Source organism: Apteryx rowi, unplaced genomic scaffold (genome assembly GCF_003343035.1).
Source record: "Apteryx rowi isolate R43461 unplaced genomic scaffold, aptRow1 scaffold_51, whole genome shotgun sequence".
NCBI classification, from domain to species: Eukaryota; Metazoa; Chordata; class Aves; order Apterygiformes; family Apterygidae; genus Apteryx; species Apteryx rowi.
Window position 1 is genome coordinate 1,257,016 of NW_020450772.1, and position 26,266 is coordinate 1,283,281.

Sequence of the window (26,266 nt, forward strand, 5' to 3'; positions counted from 1 at the left end):
AGAGATGCTGCAGGTGTGGGGAGAAGGCTTTGGGCACCGTGCTGGTTTTTATCACTAGTCCCAGCTGTGCAGTCACGCCTGAGCACACCAACAAAGAGAGAAGCCAGCCCTCGAGTCTCAATGCAATATTCATCGCTCTCCAAAGGGCTTTTTCATCACTCTCAAAATGGAGTTAATACCTCAAGGGGTGGCTATCGGATGTGAAGATTTATGGCCAAAAATGATTTTTCCAAATGGCTACGTGGAAGAAGCAAGTAGTCTCCACTTTGTCACTGCTGACTGATGTAAAGTTTAGCAATGTTGTTGCTCTAAGAGAGAGGAAAGATTTATAGCCCTCAGTCTATCACGTACCTCAGTGTTAGCTAAATTCTGACCTTGTGCTTTTGAGGTGGATATCTCCCATGTAAAGTGGAAGGACTGATTCCCCCCATCCCGAATGGAAGTAGGGAATGTAATCATTGCCTGCTCTGAACGTGCATTTCCTTCCCTTAATTTGCTGCACAGCCTGAACACTGACTGAACATAGTCTTCTGTATATGCTAATGGATTGTGCTTGATTTCATAAGACATTTTATTAGGAAAGTTTATTTTTTACCCTCGGTTGTGTATCTCTCTTACATTTGTGTTGATTTGAGTATTCCTCATCCTGCTGAATGTGATAAGGGTTCATCAGTTTCCCTGCACGCTATTAATAAGATAATGCTTTTAAGCCTTTTGGAATTTTTACATGTGACATGTTCTTCTTGCTACAGATATTCAGTGGAGTGATGACTCTAATCATCCTCTCCGTCAATAACTGTCAGCTGTGATAGAGCTGGGGTTCTGGTTGGCTGGATAAACCTAGCAATGTGAAATAGAGGATATGCATGCTGAATATTTGCCAGACTAGAGCAGGAGAAAAGACTAATTTAAACTTTCCATACCAGAGCTGAAGCAAGTCTAATGCTGTGATGTTTTCCTCTTCCTGCTCCTGATAGTAAGTCTAAAATGATTAATCCAGGATAATATCTTGCCGTAATTTCCTTTGTTTTTGGTCCTGACTTAAATGAAATACTGAAAAGATTCAATAAACAAATGTTTCCTGCTGATTTATCTGAAGGCCAGAACTATCCTTTGACATTATAGCTAATCTTTGTCGTCGCCTATGTTAAAAGAAATCAGATGATATGCGGATTGATATGATTTCGATGTTTATTCTATAATTAAACATCAGTCATGATTGTATCATATTAGAATCTCTTTAGAAGATTTTTAATGTAAGTTCTATTTGTGCTAAAGAAATAGCAGAAGTACAGGAAACATTTTAAATTCTTATTGCTGCTATCGTTAGTATGAAGGAAATAAGGATCGGGTGACTTCAAAATCTTGCAGCAGGAATCATGCCTGCCCAAGTTGCTTGGGGAGTAATGGGAATAATCTGTAGAACTTAACTGGCTTTAAAGAGTGGGGAGTGATGAGAAGAGCGTGTTTGCAGCATGGAAAGAGCTTTTCAGATGTCTTTTAGAAATGTGTTTGATTGTTTTTCTGTGTCTGCATGCTGGACGTTGATGCCTTGTTTGTGGTTATTATATTCAGGGATTTGGTCAGGCTGCTTGAAATGTCTGTCTTGAATCCACCCCACCTCAAAAAGGCAGCTGTGAGCTAAAAGGGCTCTGCCCTGAGTCTCTGGTGGGAGAGGAACTCTTCTGTGGTTTATTTTCCCCTGCCCATTCCTTTCAGATAAGACATCTGCTTATCCTAAAATTTGAGAGCTTGGCCTTCCAAGCAGATAGCAGTGTCTTCCTGCCCTTGGCTGGAGTCTCCTTGTGGAGTCCGGGAGAGACCTGACTCAGTGGCACAGAGCAATTTCTATTGCCCCTTCTCTTTTTGTTGACTCCCTGTTACTTGATCTGAGTAATTCTTTCCGGTGTATTTTAGGCCAATTTACTCTAAAGGTAGATGGAGCCTAATGTCTTTAAAAACTATTATTGCCTTGAAAAAATTAGCCTGCTCCACACCTACCCCTTCTGCAGGGCTGCACGTTTGATCTCGTCTGGCACTGGAACTTGCAATGAGTTGTCCTTTTCTGTACAAGAAGTGAGCTCCAAAGCCCCTCCACCCAGCCTGCGAGCCCCCGGACTTGTTCTTAGCTGGCTTAGTCCTTCCACCCACCCCCCAGAGCACACCTGGTTTGTACGAAACACTTCACGTGAGTAAGAACTGCAGAGCCAGATAGTTAGAGCGCACAGCAACACTGCAGACCCTGCTTCAGTCTGAGAGAGACCCATCTCTGCTTACCTGGATAGGGCAGTCCCGCAAGGCATGGGAGACCTGGGCTCAGACACACCTTCTGCATCATCCAAGGGAAGGATTTGAACCTGGGCCCCTTCTGTCGTAGGTGAGCATTTTAGCTACAGCCCTAGCTGAGGGATGCCTGTCGGCTCTCTTACCTTTTGGTGTTTTGGATCCAGCAAGCCTCCGACAAGGTCTAGCAGTGGTGTAGGAGTCCTGCTGGCCTCCCTCCACCTTCTTCAGGGCGCTGCAAGGACCGCAGGGCTGAGTAGCAATGTAAACTTTGTAGGGTTTGGGGTGATGGAAACTGAAGCATCTAGAGAATTATGCCCCTGAACAGGAGTTTTGAAAACCTCAGTAGTGCAAAAATGTTTGACTCGGGCAGCTAAATTGTTGCACACAAACATAAATTTCTTAGTGGATCAGTGTTGCTGGTGCACAGGTTGTAGCAGACTCAAACCTGACCTGTCAAGCTATGCGACTCTTTCCTCCTCTTATGACACAGAAAAACCTTAAATGGTGCTTACATGTCCTGTGAGGTTTTTTAGCAGAGAGAGAAGCTGCTTTTCCGTTTTAGGCCTCAGGGCTGAGAGGATTCAGGCATATGCTAAACTTCAAGCAGGTGGGTAATTGTATTTGTTTTGAAGATACAGCCTTTGTTTAAAGTTAAGCAGATGAAGTTCAAATCCTTGCTTTAAGTTGAACTTCCATTAACGCTAGCGTAACATTATATCCTGTTTTTTTACAAAATGGAGCTTTGTCTTTTCAGAGCTAAATTAAAATCCTCTTTACAAATGCCAATTGCAAATACAATTAGCAGTTTATAAAAAGGCTGGGTATTTCTAACATGTAAATTTTGAAGCAAAAAAGATGCAGTTTCCCCTTAAGGGAAAGAGTGCCAACAACACGTGCTCTTTTTTTCTCAAGAAAATAAGGAGTGTCTGGGGGAGAGGAGTTGGGATGGCTTTAAATGTTTTTGTACTCTCATCCAAAATAAGTTTATAGTTTCCCCATATACAATTTAATTAAGCCTTCAATTTGACCTTTGTATTGAGCAATAAAAGTTAACTGGGAAAGATGTGGGTAGAATGAGAACACAAACAAAGCATGCCCACGTCAGCCAGTGTGAGAACTGTTTCTGTAACCAAAATTAATGAGATCATCAGGACAAAAGCAACTGCCAAAGCATTTTCAATTATTACTAATATTTTTCTTCCTTGAGCCAGTTTATATTTCTCTTAATTACAGCTTTGAGCTGTGGCGTGATATTTAGCAGATGCCTTCGGCGCTTGGCGTGCTGAACACTTGCACACTCCAGACTGGCAGGGGCACCTCATCTTTGAAGTCTAGAGCACACATTGGTCTTTAACCATAAAGGTCAATCCTGCATTCCTCGCATCCCCCCAAACTCCCATTAAGTTTAATAGGAGTTTTGAGCATGTGGGGCATGCGGTATCAGGATTGCTCTCAGTCTTCTGGATATTACCAGTGAAGCATGTACAGAATTTCTAAACTTAACTAATTAATTGCACCATACAGTGGTGGCAGAAGGTGTCACAGAGCTTTTTAGTTTCTTTTGTTACAAGAAAGTTACAACAAAAGTTCAACAGATTTACGGGGAACATCATGTTTTACAGATACTTCCATGCTGTGTTTCAGGATATCATGTCAGCTGTGCAGCAGTATGTACGAGGTATCTGGCAAACTAAACAAGCTTAAACATGCAACCACAAACATGTGCCTAGGACTAGACTAAAAACAGATGTTTCCAGGAAATGTAAAAGATGTTTGGCATGTTTTAAGCCTATACTTTCATTCAGCTCATCTGCATTTGAATAGGTCCTGTATTAATATAAACAAAATGATGAAACCTTTTCTCGCGGGTGACTGCCTGATTAATGGAACGATTGCTGAATCACACAAGCTTTGTTAGGTTAGATTATTTCTTCCCAAGGAAAAGACGGATTGTTCTGTCTTGACATTTACCATTGCAGGGGCTGCAGCAGTTATACCTGTGGGTTTACATTTTGGCCCTCAAAACTAATAGAATTTTATGGTGGCTCATGAAAATCATGCAAGGTTTGCTATGGCAGCTGTTTATCAAAAGCCAAACAAATACAGTGGCAGGTTTTCTTGCATCAATACATCTGAGATAATGTGTTATTCAATTTTTTTTGAATGTATGTGGAGCACAGATTGTTTGGGAATGAGGGAAAGAGTTGCTATTTAATCTAAGTATGGCTTCCAGGCACCTGACATCTCAAATTGTCTTGCTSTTGTTGCTGACTTTTCTGTATTGTATTCTTTTCTTTGTTGCGTTTGACTTTTTTATATAACAGCAGTTCCTAAAAGTTCGGGCCAATGTTGTTTCTTGTGGAGATTGGCTATGGTTCTGATCCTGAAGAATTTACATTCCAAATTCACAAAGTATGCAAGAAATAAAGTAGTTCTCTTGCTGTCTTACAGAGAGGAATTGATCTGCCAAAGATCACACTGAGAGTTTATTATACCATTAGAAACTGGACATAGCTAATCCGAGTCCTAGCCTATGGCTGTCCTCCCAAGGCCAACTTCTCTTCCAGTCACATGTTTCTTAAAAAGACCATCAGGAAGATCCTAACTGATCACAGAACTGGTGTCCAAAACAGAACAAATCAGTTAACCCCCATAATCTTGTTGTGCAGGTCTTCTGGAGAGGCTGGCCTAAACCTAATGCAACTCACTGGTTACATGAGGAAAGTGAACTATTTGTTTGCAACTCCTGTAGTTCTTCTCTTTTCTGGTTAAAGGTTCTTGCATCCTAAGGTCAAGTTTCCGTAGGGGAATAGGATTATATGGAAACTGTATTCTCAGGCTGAAACAGAAAGRGGTGGAACATCACGTATGTGGGAGGTTACAGAGACGTTAATAGCTCCCTTCTTCTGTGAGCTCCAAAAGGGATATATTAAACCTGCCTTTTTTCTGACTAATATTGTAGAGTGGACAATAACAGACAGCACAATTTTGAGAATTGCATCACGCATTCATCACACATTGGGAGTTCTCGTGTTCCTGTTTCCCAGTGTTCCTATTTCCATTTGCCTGCTGCAGCTATAACTGGAGATAATTAGTGTGGGTCTCAATGTCAGCATAACAGATTATTTGGAAATTGTTGGTACGTTTTGTGGTGACGGCATTGTTTTGCAATTTCAGAGCTCCTTCCTTTGAATATGTAAAAGTAATTTCACCTTTTGCTACCAGAGGTGATAAAAAGCTAATAATAACACTGCGGCATCTACTGTAATTTAAGAGCCTGTTCTACCAAGTTGCACCTTGCCGTAATTTTGTCACAAGGCTGTGAGCCAAAACCAAGCCTATGATTGAAGTGACACTTATCAAGCGACTGAGCTACAACGTGGAGAGTGAATGCAGGTACTGATCAATGCACTTTAGACCTACGTTGCCTGACTGTCATTGCAACCATGATGAGGCATTCAAGACCAAGGCATTAATTTACCAGGGTAGATGCTGACATTTTGTCATTTCAAAACACAGTGTTTGCATGAAAAGGTTAGGGAGAAACGGGCAGGTCTGGCTTCGTGTAATCCATGTGGGAAAGCAGAAATAAACAGTCCCCTCCCGAAGAGTGCCTGCATTAAAAGTTCTCCCTAGAAGCTCATAGTATAAAACCCTTGGAAACTTGTTCAAAATCTGTCCTCTGTTGTGGGTTTGAAGATCATGAATTCAATGTCAGTGCACCACTCCACTAGAAACGAGGCCCCTGTAATTAGGATTTATAGGACTAGTCAGGCAAATCTCTCCCTGTTGTTTTTATTCAAAATCCCCTCGTGGGGCTGGTGCACTTGTCTGGTGTGACGATCCATGGCCGATCACCATCAGCACCAGTGGCAGCCAGCCTCAGCCGGCGTCACTGTACGTTGTTCTGTTGGGAGCTAGGAGGGCTCATGGCCACGCGCAAATCTTCGTAGGGAAAGACTAGCACACTGGGCATCTGCGATCACAGAGAAAGGACTGAGCTCAAGTCAGGTCAAGGGAAGGGCAAAATTGGAAAGGGGCTTTGTGTCAAGTAAATTAGCTTGTTCATCCCCTGGTGAGACAATAGAAAACTGCAACAGATGTTTAAGTAGATGTTGCTGATTATGTTCATTAGAGAGCAATAGCATGCACATATACCAGCAAATAATTCAATCTTTGTTCACCCCTACCAGTACCAGGGCAGCAAACTGTGAAACATTTAGGCTAGGGAGGGGGAACTAAYAGCTGGGGTGCCAAAATAACTTGAATTTGTGCCAGATAACCTGACAATAACCTAAAAAATAATAACCACATTGGTTTTCCCCTGTATTGTTATTGTCTAAGATTAAGGTGTGCTTTAATGTGTGACTCACCAAAAGTGTTTGAAAGGCTTGCTCAGCCCTCACCAGAGAGAGGTTTCCTGTCCCTAAATTAGATGGCAGTGACAGGTTTGACTCTCCCTTTTACCCAGGCTGGTCTTTCCGAAGGATGGTATTGATCCGTGTAAGTATTTATGAGAAGTTCAGTGCCGTCTGAGCGGTGCACGCATTACTGTGTAGCAATCTGCGGTTAGATCTCTGAGGTGAAGATAATCCTAAATGCTCTAAACATCGAGGTCAAGCAATTTTCATTACGTGCTTTGTTTATATTGTCAGGATGTGAATTTAGCAGCTGTTAACAGGGGTGAAAGTTCAGGTAAGGAAGTGGACTCAATCCTCCGGACCAACTGACCTGCACTCTGCACTGGCAGGCGGGTTTGCCCGAGGGAGCCRCCTTCGCTGCCCCGGGCAAACCTGGCCCTCAGCCAGAGCCCCCCAAGCTGTACCCCGCGACAGCGTCGACGGTCAGCTCCCYTCCACTCCAAGTATCCCTTTTGGCAAGATTTGAATATTCACATGGGGATCCTGGATGAGGGAAGAGCACAGTAGCTATTACGGTGGCTGTCTCACCATCACTATACAGTATTTCACAGATCTTTTCAGTAAAAATAGAAAAATATGCTGAAATAATGAATATATCACACCAGGTAATAAACAGCATAGAATAACATTCATACACCAGTGTCCGGAGGTCRTTATGTGTATCAGCCTAAGGTTAGCTGAGGTCTTCTCCATTTCTGTAAAGGGGAGAAGGAATGATGATGGGAAGAAAGTTTCTAGCAATGGAGAAAGCTTTTAACTGAGAACYATAAAGCCTCAAAACCCACACGGTAAATACTAGAACAGACCAAAGTTGTGGGGTTGTTTGTTTTTCGGAAGTCATGATTTGGGGGCTTCATTCATGGGTTTCGAACGTCTGGGGTCTGCTTTGTTGARACTAGAGTTTTATTTCTGTGCTAGTCTTCACACTGACACATTTTTTAGCACACTCACTATTTTCTGGCTTTTGAATGTCAGTAGTAGACTGAACATAATCATCCCTGACTCTGAGGAAAAGATTTAAGAGAAAAACTCATTTAACTCTAAGTCTGTCAGCCAAAACCGTGGAGTGAGTAAGCAACTGGAACTCTCAGCAGACCGGAATAAAACATGAAATTGTTAGGCTGAAATTTGTAGCTTAAAAAATAAATATGGGACTGAAAATTTTTGAACTGGATTAGGACTGGGTTTTTTTATTATTTTTAAGAAGAGAAAAAACAGAGCTTTTTAAATAARTTATCCATTTTGCACAATTAAATCCCAGATTAGAAGCGGCCATGAATAGCATCAGAAAATACTCTGCTATAAAGACAGAAAGAAAATTCAAATTTTAGTCCTTCCCCTCGAAAGGATAAAGGCAGACTTTTCTAATGTATTATTTAACGTTTGTTATGTAGTGCATTAAGCAGTCACTGAGAGCAAAGCTTTTAAAAACCAACYGCCTCTCTGATAGCATTAAATCTTACCTTAGATTTTTGGTTAAGTCAATATTAAGAAAATAAATGAATTAATACATTTCAGTCTGCCCAATTTATAGAGGCCAATCAAGTTACAATGCTGGGCATGGCCAAGTGAAAGAGGGGAATAGATTTACCTGAGTGAGGTCTTAATTTAATCAGCTGGCCCCAGAGAGCTGAAGTCAGCAGGCTGGGATGATATAAGAGGCAGCAGAGAAATAGTGCCTTTACCGCAGTCGAAAAGGAGAATGACAGTGATGGAAAGGAGTCTAGGCAGTGTCAGAACGCACCTATTTCCATGATTTATTCTTAATTTGCTTTAATGACAGTGTGAAGGTTGTCCATTTTTCTTTAAGTGTCCTCAGAATACTGATACCTTCTAAACATTTACAGCCTGCTTTTCCCCCGCTCCTTTCTGTTAGCGCCATTGCAAGTTGTAATGGAAGAGGAACGATGCCTGCGTTTTGCCAGAGTGAATTTTGAGTGCAGTGGCAGACAAGGCTTTTCCCAGTGTCCACCTTGGCAGCCAGTGTCCCTCCTCTGCAGAGTCAGCCTTGAATCAGTTCAAGGAATCATGGGTTCCTCTGGGATTAATATTGATATTATGATAAAGAAGGACAAATTCTTTGCATTTCTCTTACAGTTTATACTGGCAAAAGAACAATGTGTATTTTTGCAATACAATAGCTCATTTTTATTATCAAGTGAGTTTATTGATGGTTGTTCAGAACTACTGACATGYAGACAATGAGCTCAGATTGCATTTACATTTCTGGAATACTTTCCATCTTTCCAGTTTCTTGCCAGGAACTTGCTTCTGTGATTCAGAGTTTTTATTTTAAGTTTGGACAGTTGTTTAATCTGCATTACAAATCTGTGCTTTTTGCTTTCTGTGCAAATATGCATTGCATTCATTAATACCACAAAAAATCCTTTAAGCTTGGACCTGAACAATTACTGCTAATTTATAAATTCTTCCAGGTASGCATTTGTTTTTTTCCAGATACTTGGGTACTTTTACAGATTAACTGTAAAATCACCATCCCATGATCAGATGAAATGATGATTTTTCTCCCAGTGCCAATGAAAGGGTGCAAGGGCAGTATGATCTCAGTAACACATACATATAGYTTAGCAATGTCAAGATAACTGGAGACCTCTATCAGTCATTATCTCATTTTAAAAATCCAATTTTTTTCAAGAAAAACATTCACTTTCTCACTTTCTTATGAATCTAGTCCTTTATATAAAAAAAGTCCCAAAATGTGTTTGGAGGGACAAAAAAAAGCCCTATGACATTCTTGCACACTTTCAAAACAAAACAGAAAAATCCTCRTACCTGCTAGGAAAAACAGTGTAACAAAACATGAAGCATTTTCTCTTTGTCAACCCTTTTCTTGCCCATGTAGATGAGCGAGGTGTATGAGACACCTATTTATTCCGTTGTGCTAGCAGTCTGTCTTGCCAGGTTGTTTTACCATATCCAGGATCACATGTTGCTTTGAAGTTAAGGGCGGCAGCAAAGCAAAAAGGAGCCAGGAAGCTGACTCCTGGGTGAAGTCAGCCCACTCTCCAGTCTCCTCCTGCAGCAGCTCACAAACTTGATCACTGTTTCACTAGGGCACGTTACAAAACAAGTCATTTCTAACATTGTGATTTAAAGTGTGAGCTGGTCCCATTCCAGGTGAAACTGGAGGTAGTTTTCATGAGAGAAAGCCGGGTTCTGAGACCAAGCACACAGTGCAGAATATATGTTATTAGTCTTTGGCTGTATCTACATTAACAAGTAGAGCAGGTCAATCTGAGCAGACCTGTTGAGCAAAGCAGTTGGTGCTAGGTGCAACTAAAACACCCTCACTCTCCATACAATAGTTCAGTTATTCTGACTAGCGTAGAATATTTCCCAGCGATAGACAGAATTTAAAGCCACTACTTAAAAGATGCGCGATTAATCTCACATTTACTTTCATGTTTTCAGATGTACTCAAGGACAAGAAAACCCATCCAGAAAACAGGAACGAACCAAAACCAACTGTGAAAAAGATTGGCACCACAACCAGCACAAGCACTGTCAAGTCATCCTCTAAACACACTGTAACCGGGAAGGGGAGCAGCCCAGCCCCGAGCTCCTCACTTTGCGTTTTAGCGGCACTAGCAGCCCTGTGGCGCRGTCCGCTGTAGCCGCGCTGCATTGCAGCCACTGTGCAAACATTTCTGTTCACTGTCATTTATACCTGCAGCCTTACCCAACCGAAAGCAAAGTTAAATGGCTCTCTAGCTTATGTGATATGTTAGAATAAATATTAAACAGTATGCTGGGATGGGCAGATAGGAAGCATCATCGCTTACAGTGTCTGAAGACAGGCTTTGGCAAGCCCGCCTAAGATGCAAAGGGAATGACGACAAAGGTCTGAGGTGCTTAAGTTATTGGTTAGAAATAATGGAGAACACAGAAATTGTAAACGTGCGTGTTATCATTTTTCTCAGTTTTGTTCACTGGATAATCTGACTGGCTGGTTTTGGTTTTTTATTTTTTCTGATTAAATGAGTGGTTAGTCTTCAATTCAAGGCAATACACACGTTATTTCTCYAGTGAACAGCTAATAACCTATGTCTACAGTAGTAAACCATGTTTAAGTACTCTGTACCCGCTTGATGAAATTCCTAAGCGGTCGAGAAGATCAGAGCATGTTTGAAGCTTCTTTTCACTCTTACAGTTTAGATTGTAGAAAGCAACATAAAAGCATATGGTGTGTCTAATATATCAGTATAGTTGCCTTAACCATGGAAAAAATTAGAAATACTTGGTTTACTGAGGGACATAGAGAATGAGTTTCCCTGCCCCCAAAAATGCCATTACCATATGCTTAAGCATATGCTCAAGGTTTATTGGATGAATGTCCAGCAATGGGAAACATAAACATAATAATGTTTTATCCAGTTGAATGCAGTTCTGTATGGAGAAAAAAAAAGCTAATCAGTTCAAATTTACTTTGCCTATCTGATGTTAAAGAGAAACTGCCTTCAATTTTCCACGTAGGTCCCAGAGATATAAATTATTGGGAATTCATGTTAGACACAAATTAGATTTTGTGCATTGTGAATCTCTGAATTGAATCTGTTTCAGAAATTGTGTATTATTTAATTACATTTAATGTTTAACATTTTGTATCATGATAGGTATAAATGTAAAACAATCTGAAATCTAGAACATTCTCTATTCTGTCTCATCTTGATTTCTATCCTAGAAAATATCAAAATGTGCATTTTATTACAAGGCTGGTTTTTTTAAATCAATGCTACATTGATGCATTTTAACTTTTTGAATGAAAAAGTACTATGATAACTTCTAATGGGTTAAGACCTAATGTGTGTTTTCCAACAACTATGTTTACAGTGCCATTGAATATATAWATATACAAACACAAAAATGTATGAATACAGTGATTAATATGATAAATATGAGAAACACTAGAATTGTTATATTTACTACATTTCATAACTATTACAACAGTTTAATGGCCATTTTCATGTTGTAGACTTTTTATTATGTACAGTTTTATAAGATTTAATGTAAAGCATTTGCCTTTGGTTTTTTTTGTAAAACATCTCTTTTGATACTTAGAGTTACACATCCRCTGACATAACTCAAGAAAAGAACCCTCTATCTTATTAATCAACTTCAGGCATTTCATCAGCAACTTTGATTATAAAAGACAACCTGTCTCAAAGAAGGTGCCATGTGCCAATATTACTGGGTGTCGCTATATAAAGGGGCAATAATACAGAACAAGAGCATAAAATAAGTGGGCAAGGTCTCACTCTACTTGCATGTTTTCAGTTGGTATTAGTGAGCATGTCTAATTATATTTGTAGAGATGAAGTTTGACTTTTTTTTTTTAATTTGGGCTCTCAGATTGTTTGCACACRTAAAATCAGAACCATTGAAACATCCAGCTGCAAAGGGGGTGTCTCTAAAATGAAAATAGCTAAGTTTTGTAAAACAGAATTCAGAATTTTAATGTTGAAACAAGTAGATAAAATGGAAAAAGATATGTATGCTAACATGAAATATTCTGTATTTGAACTCTGATTTTACAGAACGGTAAGGGTATTAATATCGCTTAGTACAGCTTTCACATAATATTAGTGAAAATCAGTTTTCCAAAAAGGATAAAAACCTGTCCTGTATTTTCCAGAGTTTGAGAGCCGCACCAGCCTATTGAAACGTAATTAAAACCGCCACTTGTTGTATTCGTTTTCAGTGCCCTTTGGAGAAGCGCGCTTTCCCCTGAGGAGGGGCGCCCGTCCTGCTAGCTGCGCTGCGGCAGGGCACCAGACCTGCCGGCAGTCCTGAAGGCTCGGCTGGGAAGGCAGCTGCTGGGCCGCTTGGTCTCCTGCACACGCAGAAACGGGCATCTGGCGCTAGCACTTGTCCCCTGCTCCTCCGGTAGTGCAAATCCCTGTGGCTTCACTGAAGCAATTCCCAGATTTCTGTTGCCTGTGAACCTACCCCTAATTCAGTATTCTTATGCTTGAGGTGCCATGTCATCAAACGATGGCAAATATATCGGCATTTGCGCACCCAAGTCTCCATCAGGACTCCTATGGACAGAGCTAGGGTTTCAGGGCTGAGCTCAGAAGCGTCCAGATTTTAACTGTGCAGCTTGAAGTTTTCAGTTCTTCTCACCTGCAGGGATGGAAATCAAATACCTAGAACCTGTGTGTCTTTTTGAAGTCTTTTCTGTAATAGGCTTTGTGCTCTGAGCTCAGACCAGTGATCCAGTTAGCTTAGTGTTCAGCTGTAGCAGAGGAAGTTGCAGAAGCCTTGCGCTAAGCATGTATGAAGTAACTCACCCAGGGGATTTTTTTTGTTGCTAAATCTCATGATCTTGCTAAACAAGAGCATCTGAAGAATTAAGCATTTGAATTTTGGATTTGGTTTGCAAATACCTGTATGATGTAGCATTCATCTCTGGTGCTAAATAGGACAACCCTTTTAAAGTTGCTATAACAAAACTAAAATAATACTGTTCAAACTGTGGGGTGAGAGAGATTCATCAACTCGTTTCACTGGATTCAATCAATATTTTAATCGACACAGGTTGTTTCGAAACAAGGGAAGAGGCTACAGAAGACTCAACAGCTATTAATACCTTTCACACTAATATACTCCCTTCTACACTGTAAGGAGAGTACTGGTCAAACCAGCTTGAAACATGTTCATACTGTGCATCAGAAATAGATGCGGCAATGTAGTATATTTTATCTAATGTTTTATGTGGGTTTTTTTCCAGGATTGATTACATTTACATATTAAAAAAAAGGTTTTTTTTCCATCAAACAACTTTATACCAGCAAAGGCAAATCAACTGGCTGTGTCAGATAGAGGAAGTGTTTCTTTTCAGATGAATAAAATGCCTATTTTACAAAACCTTATTTTGATATCAAGGACATTGTAATTCTCAGTAATTAGAAAAGTCTAATCTCAAAATACTTTTTACCTTGTTTATGTAAGCTCAATGTAAAATAACACACCAGTTTAAGAGCATTGCTATAGCTTTGCCTAACAATTATGAATTGTATTTAGCCACTGCTTTTTGAATGTTTATTGTTTTGCTGTGACTTTCCCTTGATGTTTGCTGTGCCAGCATTTGTGAATGCCAGCGTTGGAAAGTAACTGCTGTCATACATTTGTAAGTAAAATCAATCTACAGTTTTCTCTTGATAGCGATGCAGGTGTCTTACCAAATGGGACAAAATCCTGTGGGTGTACAGCTGTTTTTTAGTGTTTCACTGCTATTTGGGCTCCACATTATACCAGGCCAGTCAAGAGGTTCATGTGTCGTTAGACCCCTCCCTGGCAGTGAAAGTGTCAGGGAGAAAAGCGAACATGGTTGGAGAGAAGCATGTGTGGCTGCAGCTAACCAGTGCACGCCAACCTGGGACCCCGAGCCGGCTGCTCCCTGCGAATGTGGAAGCAGCTTTTAGGCTACTCCAGTTCAATGCATGGAGCCTGGGCAGGCAAAGAGCAGAAGCAAATCCAGAGACTGCATTTTAGGGCAACTTTACTGGCACCTGTTCTGAATTGCACTTTCTTTGCAATATAGATGTTCTAAAGAATCTGGCCTCTAATTTTCAACCTTCCATTTTTTTTCTAGCTTGCATCTTGCTAATGCGATGCCCTGTCTTCAGGTACACCAGGTACTTTGTCGTTGCTTAGGCAATTGTGGTTCTGATCCCTTGCTCAGTAATGAACCTTTCGAGGTACAAATATCTGTCAGAGCTTGATAAGGGCAACGCAAATAATAATGTCCCGCTGCTTTTGCTTCAGAGGCTGTGTGCATGGGTATCTGGCTGTGAGATTCACATCTGTTTGATCATTAAATCAGATCTGCATTTAATATATCCCCATTTCCTTCAGCTATCAAGACTGCACATGTGCCATAATTTTAAATTTGACTCTCTAATCCAGAGTGGGTCTTCTCAATATTGTGCTAATGGATGTTGTCCACAGTCTTTTTTTTTTAACGTTAGATGAGCCTTTTTGCCCAGATTTACTGAGCCATTCCTATTCAACACTGCAGATGCTTAGCTTAAAGCAAGACCTATTCAAGTGCAAGGAGCTGAAACACACGTTAAAGTGATATACCAAATAGAACAAGACTCCAGAAAATCCTTATGGGGCTGTATTGAACTCTTTACATTAAACAGATTTAAGGTCTGAAATTAGTCAAAATTTCATAACTGGCATGGCAGCAAGGGGATTTCAGTGTTGTACTGAGAGTCCCTACAGGGCCTACCCACTGCTTGAGTTAACTGGTGTACCTGCTGCCCGCCTGCCTCTGCACGGGGGTACATTTCAGCCTGTACAAATAAGAGTTTTCCTAAAATGTATCTTGCATGTTGACCATTTTAGCATTCTAAGTGCTAATGTTACAACTAGCCAAAAGCATCTGAGCCACTTATTTTCATTTATAGCATTTCACTGTTCACAGTATTTCTTTTAATGACATATGGCATGTGCGTTTATGAAAAGTGAAAGATCTGTCACTCGATGGCATTATAGCTGTGACATGCCTCAGTCAAAAAGAACGTGGTAATGTCTTCCTCCCATTGGCCCAGAAGTCCAGAATTGTTCCCGGTACTGAATTCTCTTCTGGTTTGCACTGGCACCCTCTAAATAGCTACACTTGAGTTGTATTATATATTAAGACACCAAAGAAATAAATAGTGGCCAAGATAGAAAGCACGTTTATAATTCATTCTGGTTTAGAGAGGATAAATTTCAGAAAAGTATCTTGCATTTAAAATGGAGAATACTGCTAGATAATAAACCCCTCCTGGACTAGAACAATGTTTCAGTTCCTTTTCCCCTGTCCCCCTTCATCACCATCCCCTTCCACCTCTGCACAGCACCAGATGAAGCCTACATGCAAGAGACTGTTGCACTGAATTCAGGAAGGTGAATTAAAACTATTGCTCTGTAGTGATGTTTTCAACTCTTGCCTAAGGTATGCCTCCCTTTTTTTTTTTTTTTTTGATTATGAGGAATGTATTCAAATTGCATGTGCTGTTGCTTAAATACTTATACAGTAAATATCTGCAATTGCTACAGCTCTTGTAAAAGGCTACTGAACACAGACCATGGAACAATATTTTTGTGCTGCTCCCATGTAATTGAGATCAGACTCAATCCCTGAAATAGGCGGTTTTAGACATTCTGGTTACTATTAGCATTACAATGAGTTGTCCCCAAAATCATAAAATATCTTTTTTAGAGAAGGGCACACGAGAGACATGCCACTGATGCTTTCATGAGGTGCATAAAGTTCTTCACTAAATAGCCAGTAAGAGCCACTGTTTTCTTCATTTCTGTGCAGAAGGCATTAATATTACCTTGCACAATTATGCAGTTTGCACTTAATCATTTCAATTAATCTTTAGTAAATTACCCAGTGCTTTGTAATTATAATATTTGCAGCTAATTTAGTGCCATCCTAAAAAATCATTTGTTGCATGATATAAGCAATTAACATTTATTTGCTTTCTTTCTGTTGCAGGGGGATATATAAATTATCCTCAGTGGCCTTTCTATACACCTAATTAACACCTGTTTGAATTACTGTACAGGCTATGGACATTTCATTTGAAAAATAAATATGTTGCTAGTTTTGTGAATTCCTTGCAAATACACAGTTATAAAAATTACTTTTCAGAAGAATACAAAACCATGTTTTCATGTGTCTTTTGGGTTAATAAAGTAGGCTGGGCTTTTTGGCTCCCATACTTAGAATAGGTACTGACATTTTTCATGCACTTTAAAAAGGAATTAGTCAGATACCTCTTTTCCATAAYTGAGTACCAGATTCGTCGTCTGGTTTATTCTGTAATGACAGAGAAAGCAATGAGAATGAGACATAAAGAATATAGATCCTAATGTACCTCTTACATTTCTGTATCTGCATATACAGTTAGGAAGTTTTACTTATCACAGACTGTCAAAAGCATTGCTGTGCTGGAGTGTCCAGGATGCTATGTTAAATTTGTGGAAATTAAACCTGACTGCTTCAATGGCAGAAGTAAGATTTTAGCTAACTAGTAATTTTCTATTTAAATGCACAGTATTATTGAGGAAGATCATTTGATCCTTCTAAAAAGGAGATCTGAAACAAACTTTCCAGCAAGAATGCCAATATCCAATGTTTACAACCTCCATATATATGAATTTAGCAAATCAAAGAGATTTTGAGGCTTTCTCTGGGTATGAAATGTTGCAACAGAACGTCAGCTCCTATGAATCAGTACAGCTCCTTTGATTTCACTTTAACTATGTAAATTTACGCCAGTATAGGTTCTGGCCCAAAACCATGAATTCCTTCCCATCTTTTGCAGGTTCAAGAAATCAAGACTAACTGCAGTGATTAGAAAATTTGCATAACAGTTTTATCCTGCCTGTGCCACTGATCATATAGTAACAGCATACCTCTAAAGGTAATGTGCAACACATGGGAGGCCACAAGTCTTCTGGCATTTTCCCTTTCCAGGAGCAGGACAGGGGCTTTTTCAAGAGAAGTGACTAGTAGGATTTGGGGCTACGAGGCAATGTGCGTCCTGTGAATACCTTTAAGGGCAGAAAGTCTTTCTCAGAGAAGGTTTGTTGATATAGATCCGGCCTTGAGGCACATCAAGTTTGATTTTCGGTTTCATGTTAAAATGTAGGACCCAGGTCTTAAACTGGCCTCAGAAACTAATCAAGACTCAGTGGCGAGAACTGATGATGGCTTCGATGTTTTCACAGAAACCTAAGCAAGGGAGAAGGCAAGCAGCCATATTCTGCTTCAGCTGAAGCTTGTCTATCTTCGCATTCGGTCTCAGATAAAATGGCTTGGCATTTTTTAGGGTAGTGGTGGCAAACTCAAGAGTTACTGTAGTGTGATGTTCTTCTAGGAAGAAGAAATTAAATTTCCTACTGAGCAGGAATGGAAGGAAGGCTTTTTTTTTTTTTTTTTTTTTTTTTTCACCATTAAACATAAACATCCACATTTGGAAGGAAACCAAAGCAGGATGTTGGGCTTCACAAAGCTCAGACATAGACTCCTCTGACCGGAGTTGTTCTTGGTGTGCACAGTTGTAACAGAGGCAGAGTCTGTCTGCTTGTCATGAAAGAGGATGTCCACCCTTTGGCTCTTTTTTGGTTTTGAGAAAGCTTCATGGCTTAGAGACAACAAATCGTGTACAGGCAAAAGCCGTAAGAAAGACAAGTTTCATAAAGCAATACCTGAAGGAAACAGGAAGACATTTGGTGGTGTTCTTTCATTAAAAACGAGAAAATGAATTTAACTGGAGTATTTGTGCTTTCATGTTAGTGATGAACAATACAGCTGAAACGTATTCCCAAAACCATATTGCAGTTGCATACTGGAGCAGGCTACCAGAGCAGCAATACTATATAAAATGTTTATTGTATCTCATTTATGGGATAGTATTGAATAAAAATGGAAGCCAATACACTAAATCGTGCAGCATACAACCATTTATTGTATTTACTGAGCTTTAATATCAAAACTAATACAGTATGAATGTTTACAGTACACTGGGGTAGAAAATACAGTAAAGTAACTGCTTTGCCATTTAGATTTTTAAATAATTAGTTTAGGGTTTCCTGGTCTTCTTTATTTTATTTTACAGAAATTAATAGGCTGCTTACATTTGTATTTTACATTAGTCGTATCATGGGCATTTTAGGTTCCAAAATAGATTGGTTTTGCCCAAAGCTGTATTCAAGCTCTAATAATTATTTCTATTTCCCAAGCACTTGTTTTATTTGCAGTATTTCTGCTTATATTTTACTGAATAAATTTGTCAAATTTCTTCAGGTTTTTTTCAGCAATGACTCTGATAAAAGCAAGTTTTAAAAGACAGTCTGAAATCATTGTCATAACAATGAAGAAGAAGGCTACTTTGAAAAGCGAAAATAAATAGTGTGTTTTGTAAAGGACAGTGAACTATGTATGGGAATAAAAATAAATAATCCGTAGCAGGAAATTGTTGTCTTCTATTAGAATTTTTGTAACTTTTTCTGGATATTTTTCATCATCTTTGTTGTAAGTTACAAAGCTGATAAAAGCTCAAATAAAGAGATTTTAACCTGTTCAGATTGTGCTTCAAATAAAGGATACAGAACTTGAGAACTGCTAAGAAACTCTTTATATTTTGGTCATAGTCTGGCTAAGGAAAGACTATTTCTTCAGTGTAACTACTTTCTTGATCTTCTTTTCTTTCTTGCAATAAATACAGTGAGATATAAAGGTGCCTACCTGCTCTTCCGGGAGCTTTTGATATTATCAAAGGAACGCAGTACTTGCGGTGGTCTCCTGGGTAAATGCCAGCAAACCTTCACACAACAGGTAGGACGTTTTTCATCAAACTTTCCTTCCTACATAAACAATCAGATCCGAGTTCTCCATTGACCTAGGTCTTGCAATAACTGTGTGCCATATTAAAAGCCTTGCCCTTGGTTTTGATTAGGATTACATCACCTTTCTGTCTTCATATAGGCCAGGGTACTGGAAAATGGAAATTCTCTGCTGCTAGCTTAGTGTTTTCATCACTTGTCAGTTATGGACTTAGCGGTTTCTCTTCCTTTGAGGAAAAAAACTAATCCTGTATTTTTCCATCAGATGCTGATTATTGTGGTTGTGCCTCTATCATTTCATAAAGTGACAGAGCAGAGACCTTTGCTCTTGCAAACATTTGTTAGAGCTGCTTTTCAAGAGCTTTCTTTCATTGCTCTGTCAGAACAGCTGCGTTTTCCTGCTTAAAAGGCAGTGGGAAAGATGTCAACTCTTTCGTCTCATTTATTTCCTGTTCTGGTAGTATTTCGGTGCTCCTCTTATAGTATTCCTAAATCAGTTGTACAAAGACTATAGGACAGCCGTTGAATCACAGTGTTACCAAGAACTAGATGTTCCTTTATTGTATTTAAATGACTGTGTTCCTACTATCTACCTACTTTATTTTTTCTGAGTCACTTTGTTTTCTGCTTGTGTGATGATTTGAGTGTTGACTCCTAAACTGTCCATGATTCCATCTTTCTTTCATTCTTTTAAAATGCTTCCTATCTGAGGTCTGGGAACTACACATGGCTCATCTCACCATCTGTGGAGAGTGCTCTTTCCTAACATATTCATTTTTGACCCATCTCCAAAGATAATAGCTAACAGCTCTTCTCTGCTGAGGCTGGAGGAATGCTTGTTCTGTGAAGTGCTGCCTCATAAAACCCTTTTAAGTTTAAGGATTTCACATTCATCCTCTAATTAAGCAGGTGTCTAAATCTGTGAAGCTGCTTCATTCTGAAATCCAACCTGCTGCCACTTCAAAGGACATTGTTTCTTTTTCCAAAGATGTTAAAAATGAGTGCTGCTTTGACAGTTCAAATTTGTAAGGTTATTTAAAGGCTTTGCCTCTCACCCAGTTCAGTACTCATTTTCCAAAAATGCACAGAATACATCAGATCTGATCAGATGCCTCCAGGATGTACCTTGACAGTGGAGCTAGCGTTCATATCTTTCGCTGCAGCTCTTTAACTGCGTAGCCCTTGTGCCAGCCTTGTGGCAGAAGTGGTCGCAACCGTATATGATCCACTTGATGTCTCTCCCATCAGGAATCCAAATTTTTCATGGGGATTTGTTGGTTGGTTGGTTGGTTGGTTTTGGTTTTAAGCAATATGTCCGTTTGGGTCTGAGATCTGTCTATAATATGTCATACCCAAACCCTGTTAAGGCAGTGGATTTAGCCTTACTTGTCCTAGGGTTTCCACTATAATGCAGCCGCAAATACAGTCATAGACTTACCAGAATGATGGCTAGCCATGTGATATTGAGAGAGGCAGCTTGACTTCTTTATTGTAGAAAATCCTCCTACGCTTCAGAATTTGCTTCCTATCTGAAAATAAACAGTACTTTTTTTGAAAGAATGCTTATGAAATCCTTCTTAACTCAGGAACCCAGCATTATCTACCAGCATCCCAAAAGATCAAACTGAAAACACTCCTGCTAGTGTAAGAAGTTGGGATTCATTTGCATTTATTGGGTGCCCAAGGAGATTCAGAGTTAACTTAAAGAGGAAGGTTTTGAATTCCAAAAGCAACAGAAACCCATGTCCTAAACCTACAGGTGTGTGTCCTAAAGCCACAAATTACTACTTTCGCTTCTTGCATGTTTTCAAGAAACGTCATATGGGTAAAAGGAATTTGCCAGAGCAAGCAGGAGGAGATTACACCAGACTATGAATCCTGTTTGCTCCACGTATATTCATTGGCTTTTGGCACCACAGTCATTTTTCCAAGATAACACCTAGAACTTGAAAGTACCCCAGAGAAGACCAAAAACTCATTCGTTAGTGGGGCTGCCTCCCACTCTTCCACAGGCATAATTCTGTCCTGTCCCCTGAGGCAGGAGCTGCCGTGGGCGTCTCGGCCCCAGGAAGGGGTGTGGGCCCCCATCCCCTCCAAGGCTGGCGGCGGATGCTGCAGCACGGCATCATTCCCTTCGGCGAGGTGCGTGCAGGTGTTACCAATATGCCCCAGGCAGTCCGTGGGGTACAGAGGAAGGGAGTGAAGGCTGTGGAGCTTGTGCTTTTCAGGCTCAGACTGATCTTCCTCCAACCAGCAGCAAAAAGGGATGAACTGCGCCTGAAATAACCCTTCAGTTTCAGAGTTATCCTTTCAAAAGGGGGCTTTTTTCATATACCCATTATTTGTTGATTCGGACAAGTTCTGGGGCAGCAGGAGTCTGCTCCCTTTATTGTATTGCGCAAACTGTTGTGGTGTCTGCCCTCTGCTTTCTCAGACAGAATTGAGCAGACTTTCCCAGCTGCAAAATCACTATTTCATTACAGAGTAATGCAGCCTGCAAAACTGGAAAGTGTCCTAGGCCTGTTGGGTCTAAACTGTGGATTTCCTCAGACCCTTCAGGAATTAGACACCACTAAGAGTAGCAGTGGTTTTGCTTTTCCCTGGAAAGTATCCATGTTAGGTGCGTACCTGGTGCGTTGCTCTGTGTCAGTGCTGCAGTCAGCGTGCAGTCAGCACCTATCACTTCTCTTCCCTTTTGCAGCTCCACCTTAAATTGGATGTAAAGTTCTTGAGACACATTTAGTGCATCAATTGCCTCAGGGCATTTCTTTAATTTAAGGAAAGGTACAGAGACTCCAATTAACCTCAGATGAAGAGACCCATAGTTCATTGTTCTCTCTGGGAAAATGAACCTCAGGGAACTGTATTTTTACATTACAAGTGCATGTCAGAACCACAATCAGGATTCCTGTTTTTGGCTCCTACTCTGGCATGTAATCTATTAGAACAGTGTGAACAAACAAGTTCATTAACCTCCCAGAGCCTTAATTTTTTCTTCTTGCAAAGAAGAAATTATATTTACCATGGGCAAATCTGAAAAAAATCAACACAAATTAAGAAAATCAGCATGTGCTAACATATTACGCAGTGGTAACTACCCTGACCTTTTCTTTACATGCAGAATAGGAATTCTCAGAGGTAAACGCACTGGTAGATACTGACTTTTTAATGTTACCCACAAGATTATGTCCGTACCAACAGATACGCAAGTAACTGAAAGTAATGGCTTATTTTTTCTGAATAAAAAGTTAAAAGCACAAGACTGATATTGGTAGAGAGCAAAATGAGCTAACTGGAATGCGATCACTCATATTGCATGCAGCCTACTAAAACCCAGTCAGTCTCCCATCCTTGGGTGAAACAAAACCTATGGAATATGCAGAAATACAGAGCAGCACATCCAACAACCGCAAGATTCAAGCCTACGTTCACTGAAAAACTGCGCTGTCAAAGTGCCATCTATTTTGTCCCAGTAAACATTTAAGTCCAAAACTGAGATCCTCAGAACTACTAATACTGGAGTAAAAGGTGGCCCCATGATGCCAGAGGACAGAGTTACATGGTCATTCTCCTTATGCCTCTCTCCCACGCTGGCAGCCAGGAGCCATCTCCAGTCCTCTGATAACTCAGTGCTCAGCTGTCCCCCAGAAATAAGGTTTGCCTTGCAAATGGACGGATCAGTGCAGGTGGAGTCTTGTACTATATCTGTTTCTCTTTCTATATATAGACACCTAGTTGTGCAGAAATGCCTCATGCATGTGTCAGTAAGTTTCTACAGGTCCTTAAAGGTTTTATGAGAAAGGCTGGCTCATCTAACAGACTCCAAAGGGATGGTTTCAGACTGTGAATTCAAATGCAGGAACATGCTTTCTTGTCGCTAAAAAAAATAAAGACCTCACTGCCAGTGCATAAGCTTAAGCCACACCTCATTCCCACTACTTCGACAGTTCCTTGCCACACATCTCTAGGCACATTTCTTGCTCCACAGACTGTCTAGGGCTGTGGATTCTCACAGAGGGTAAGATGAGAGACAGTAGCGCTCACCGTTGCAAATGTTTTGTTTTGTTTTGTTCTCCTGAAAAATGACCCAGAAATTACTTGTACCCATAATTTAAAGAGTTGAAAGAGCAAATCGCTGTGAAGTGTTTCAAACTGGCCAGCTTTGTGGGCACTCACCTCTGGATACCTAGGTTTCTAGTCCCCAACATATTCTAGGACATACTCTAGGCAAAATAGAGCTAGCATTTTTGGGGGTGCCAGACAGACAAGAAGCTGCAGTAAAGTTAATGATGGCTGAGTTAGATACTCTGGGTTGGATTAATTCATTGCTGATTGAGAACAAAGCAAGGAAATGATTTAATAAATGACTTTACGGTGCTTCGCTTAAATGATTGTTTAAGAGAGTACTTTGTCTTGCCTCAGGAGCAAAGGTCAGTGGACCGTCAGTCTTCATTACTTGGGCCAATGTTCTTTTGAGAGCTCCCGAACTGCTTCATGGTACATGGAAATGAGTACACGTCTTTAATGGTTATCTTCAAAAATCAATAAGCACAAAGTTTAAAAGAAGGGAAATCAGTAAATGGAAAGAAACATGATTAAAGAGATGGGAACAAATGAAGAAAAAAAAAATTACTCAGAGCGAGCATCTTATCCCATGAAAGAAGAGTTAAGCATTAAAATTCCTGAGTGGACTGGTGGTCCATATCAGTCTAAAATACCTGTTCCCAACAGAAAATAGCAAAGACTAAGGATGCTAGGAAAGTATAAAAAAATCCCATAGAGGGGAATAATGGATTCACTGGTGCATTGAGTACGTTTCTTCTACCTTCAGGATTTAGCTTCATGCTCTGAATTTGCTGCGACAATGGAACTGGGATCCCCCAAATAAATACACGTCCTTGTACCGCCGTGTGCAGTGCACTTTCTCTTCAGAGCTCTCAGCCTTTTCCTGAATCATTCCAAGACTCCACTCCTAGTCTTGATACCTCTTATTTTGCTTTATAAATATTGCTTCCATTAATTATATTAAACTGCCTAGCCATTTTGAATCTGACTCCTAGATCCAAGCCCAGAAGAGAGATTTTTTTAATTCTTGTATTCAGAAACAGAATAACAGCCGATCCTCATTAGCCTTTTCCATGCTACTTATTAAGCATTTTATCTTTATAATAGCCTCTCATTAAAATAATCACCCTAGATCTTTTTTCAGTTCACCACAAACAGGAGTTTCCCTCCTATATTTCTTATCAATATTTAACACCTGTTTTTGAACTCTGGTGTCTACTCTACCTGGTTTTTTTGTTTTTTGTTTTTTTTTTTCCTTCTTAATGGGAGGTCTAGATTGAACAAAGCCATTTAGGAGGGACAGCACTACTGACTTTGATAGTATTCTTCATCCAGTCTTGTATGCAGGGTCCTAGTGTGTATGCACAGCAAGTGTAAGAAAGGTTAAATGCCCCTTCCACTGAGCAACAGAATAAAAGAAATACTTCTTTTTTTTTTTTTTTCCCTGGACCTCACTTCTTCAGACCATCCTTATGGAGTTATCTTTCAACAGTGCCATCATCTTCCTTCTCCTTAGCAGTATCTTTCTGGCCGCTGCTATCTCAAGACTCACATTTAATTGAGAGTTCTGAGAAAGAAAATGCCAGGAGTCTGGTGGGGGGAAATACCTGCTTCTAGGCACCAGCCTTCCGCTCGGCACAGCAGTGTGTGGTCCTCCCCATTGAAACCTATTTAATCCTTTCCTCCTCGCACACAGTCAGACTGCTCTGTGTCAGAAGGGTCTGAAATTCACGGCTCAGAAAGATACCATTTGGCTCATGCGTAAGTTTATCAACACCAAAGTCCACATATTTTCTTGCTCCTGGGCCTGACTTCTCTAAATATCTTAGGAAAGGGTCAGGGTGGGGAGGGGAAGGGAATAGAAGAAAAAGAATGAGAAAGAAGAGTGGATCATATTAATAGAAGAATTCATTTGTTTGTTTGTCCTGGATAGGGAAATGTTTTGGTTTGGACTGAGTTAACTAAACATCATTCATGGAGGAAGAGTTACAGTTACAGTGCAAAAGCATTTTCAGAATCTTCTCTTGGTATTGCCTTTTATATTATTATATGGGAATTAAAATTCACAATACTCAAAGAATATCCATTCAGTTCTTTGCCTATGCTATTGAAGGGAAAATATTTTCTCTTAAGACTACTGAGTATTGGTTTTGGTCCTTTGTTAGGCTTCACCTTTTCTGTCTTACTTTCATTGTAGCACAAATTGTACAGAGGAATGAATGTTTTATTTCACTCAGTGGGAGCTGAGAGTACATTTACTCACCTCATCAACTGAGATGGAGGCTTAAGTTTTTCTTTAACCCATGTTTTCTTGTAGAAAGAACACTTGAAAATGACTGCGCTTTCACCAAAGAGCATATCCATGGGAAACAGAAAAGCGGTGCTTGTCGGAGCTTATGGCCTTTGTGGATGATGACTAATTGATCAGTGAAAGAACAGATTACACAGTCCTCCAGTTAATGAATAAGTGGTTTCTTCCTGTCTGGGCCCTAATGAGACAGGGATCCCCAAGAGTCAGACACTAAGGAAGAAACCAGCAGTATGTACAGTATAATGATGTGAATTCAATACCCACCCAATTTATTTTAAAATACATCTGTGCGTGTCCTTTGAAACTAGCCGCTGGAAGAAATTCCTTTGTAATCTGTCATGTTCTGCCAGGGGTAGCTAACATCTGTGTGTGCGGTGGGGGAGAAGATGGGGGGGGATTTATCTTACCATCTTTTCTTTAGTAAGGTTTGACCTTGGTTAGAATCTTTCAGCTTCTCCTCCCATCCTGATGGTTTCCCTCAGCTCTCCCCGTTTTAAGCAGCCTTCCAAGAGGCTCTTGACCAAGAGCTCATGTGTGACTTAAATGTTTAATTCAAGCAATATATACTGAGGATTATTCTAATACCAGATAGCTAGCCCAAACTCACTTCCATATTAAGATCCCGTATACAGGCAGATGCATGCATAAAAACCCCTTTAATCTTGCTTCTTGTCTTTTTTCCAGATGCACTAATGAACAGTCACTGGCAAAATGAAAACTAAATATTATTAGTTTATTTATTGCTCCTTCAGCAATAAACCTTCTTGTTTGCTACCAATAGGCAGAGCTAACCCCTCTACAGAGGTCAAAA

The 26,266-nt window shown here is 40.1% G+C and overlaps 1 protein-coding gene across 1 annotated transcript in view; it reads left to right on the forward strand.

The window, feature by feature from the left end:
• LOC112972916 (glypican-5-like) overlaps positions 1–10,364 on the forward strand; it is a 378,208-nt gene extending 367,844 nt beyond the window's left edge. The window contains exon 8 of the mRNA XM_026080132.1: positions 10,140–10,364. Coding sequence (XP_025935917.1) covers positions 10,140–10,342 — 203 coding nt within the window. The 3' untranslated portion in view covers positions 10,343–10,364. The remainder of the gene's footprint in view (positions 1–10,139) is intronic.
• Positions 10,365–26,266: the final 15,902 nt, after the last annotated feature.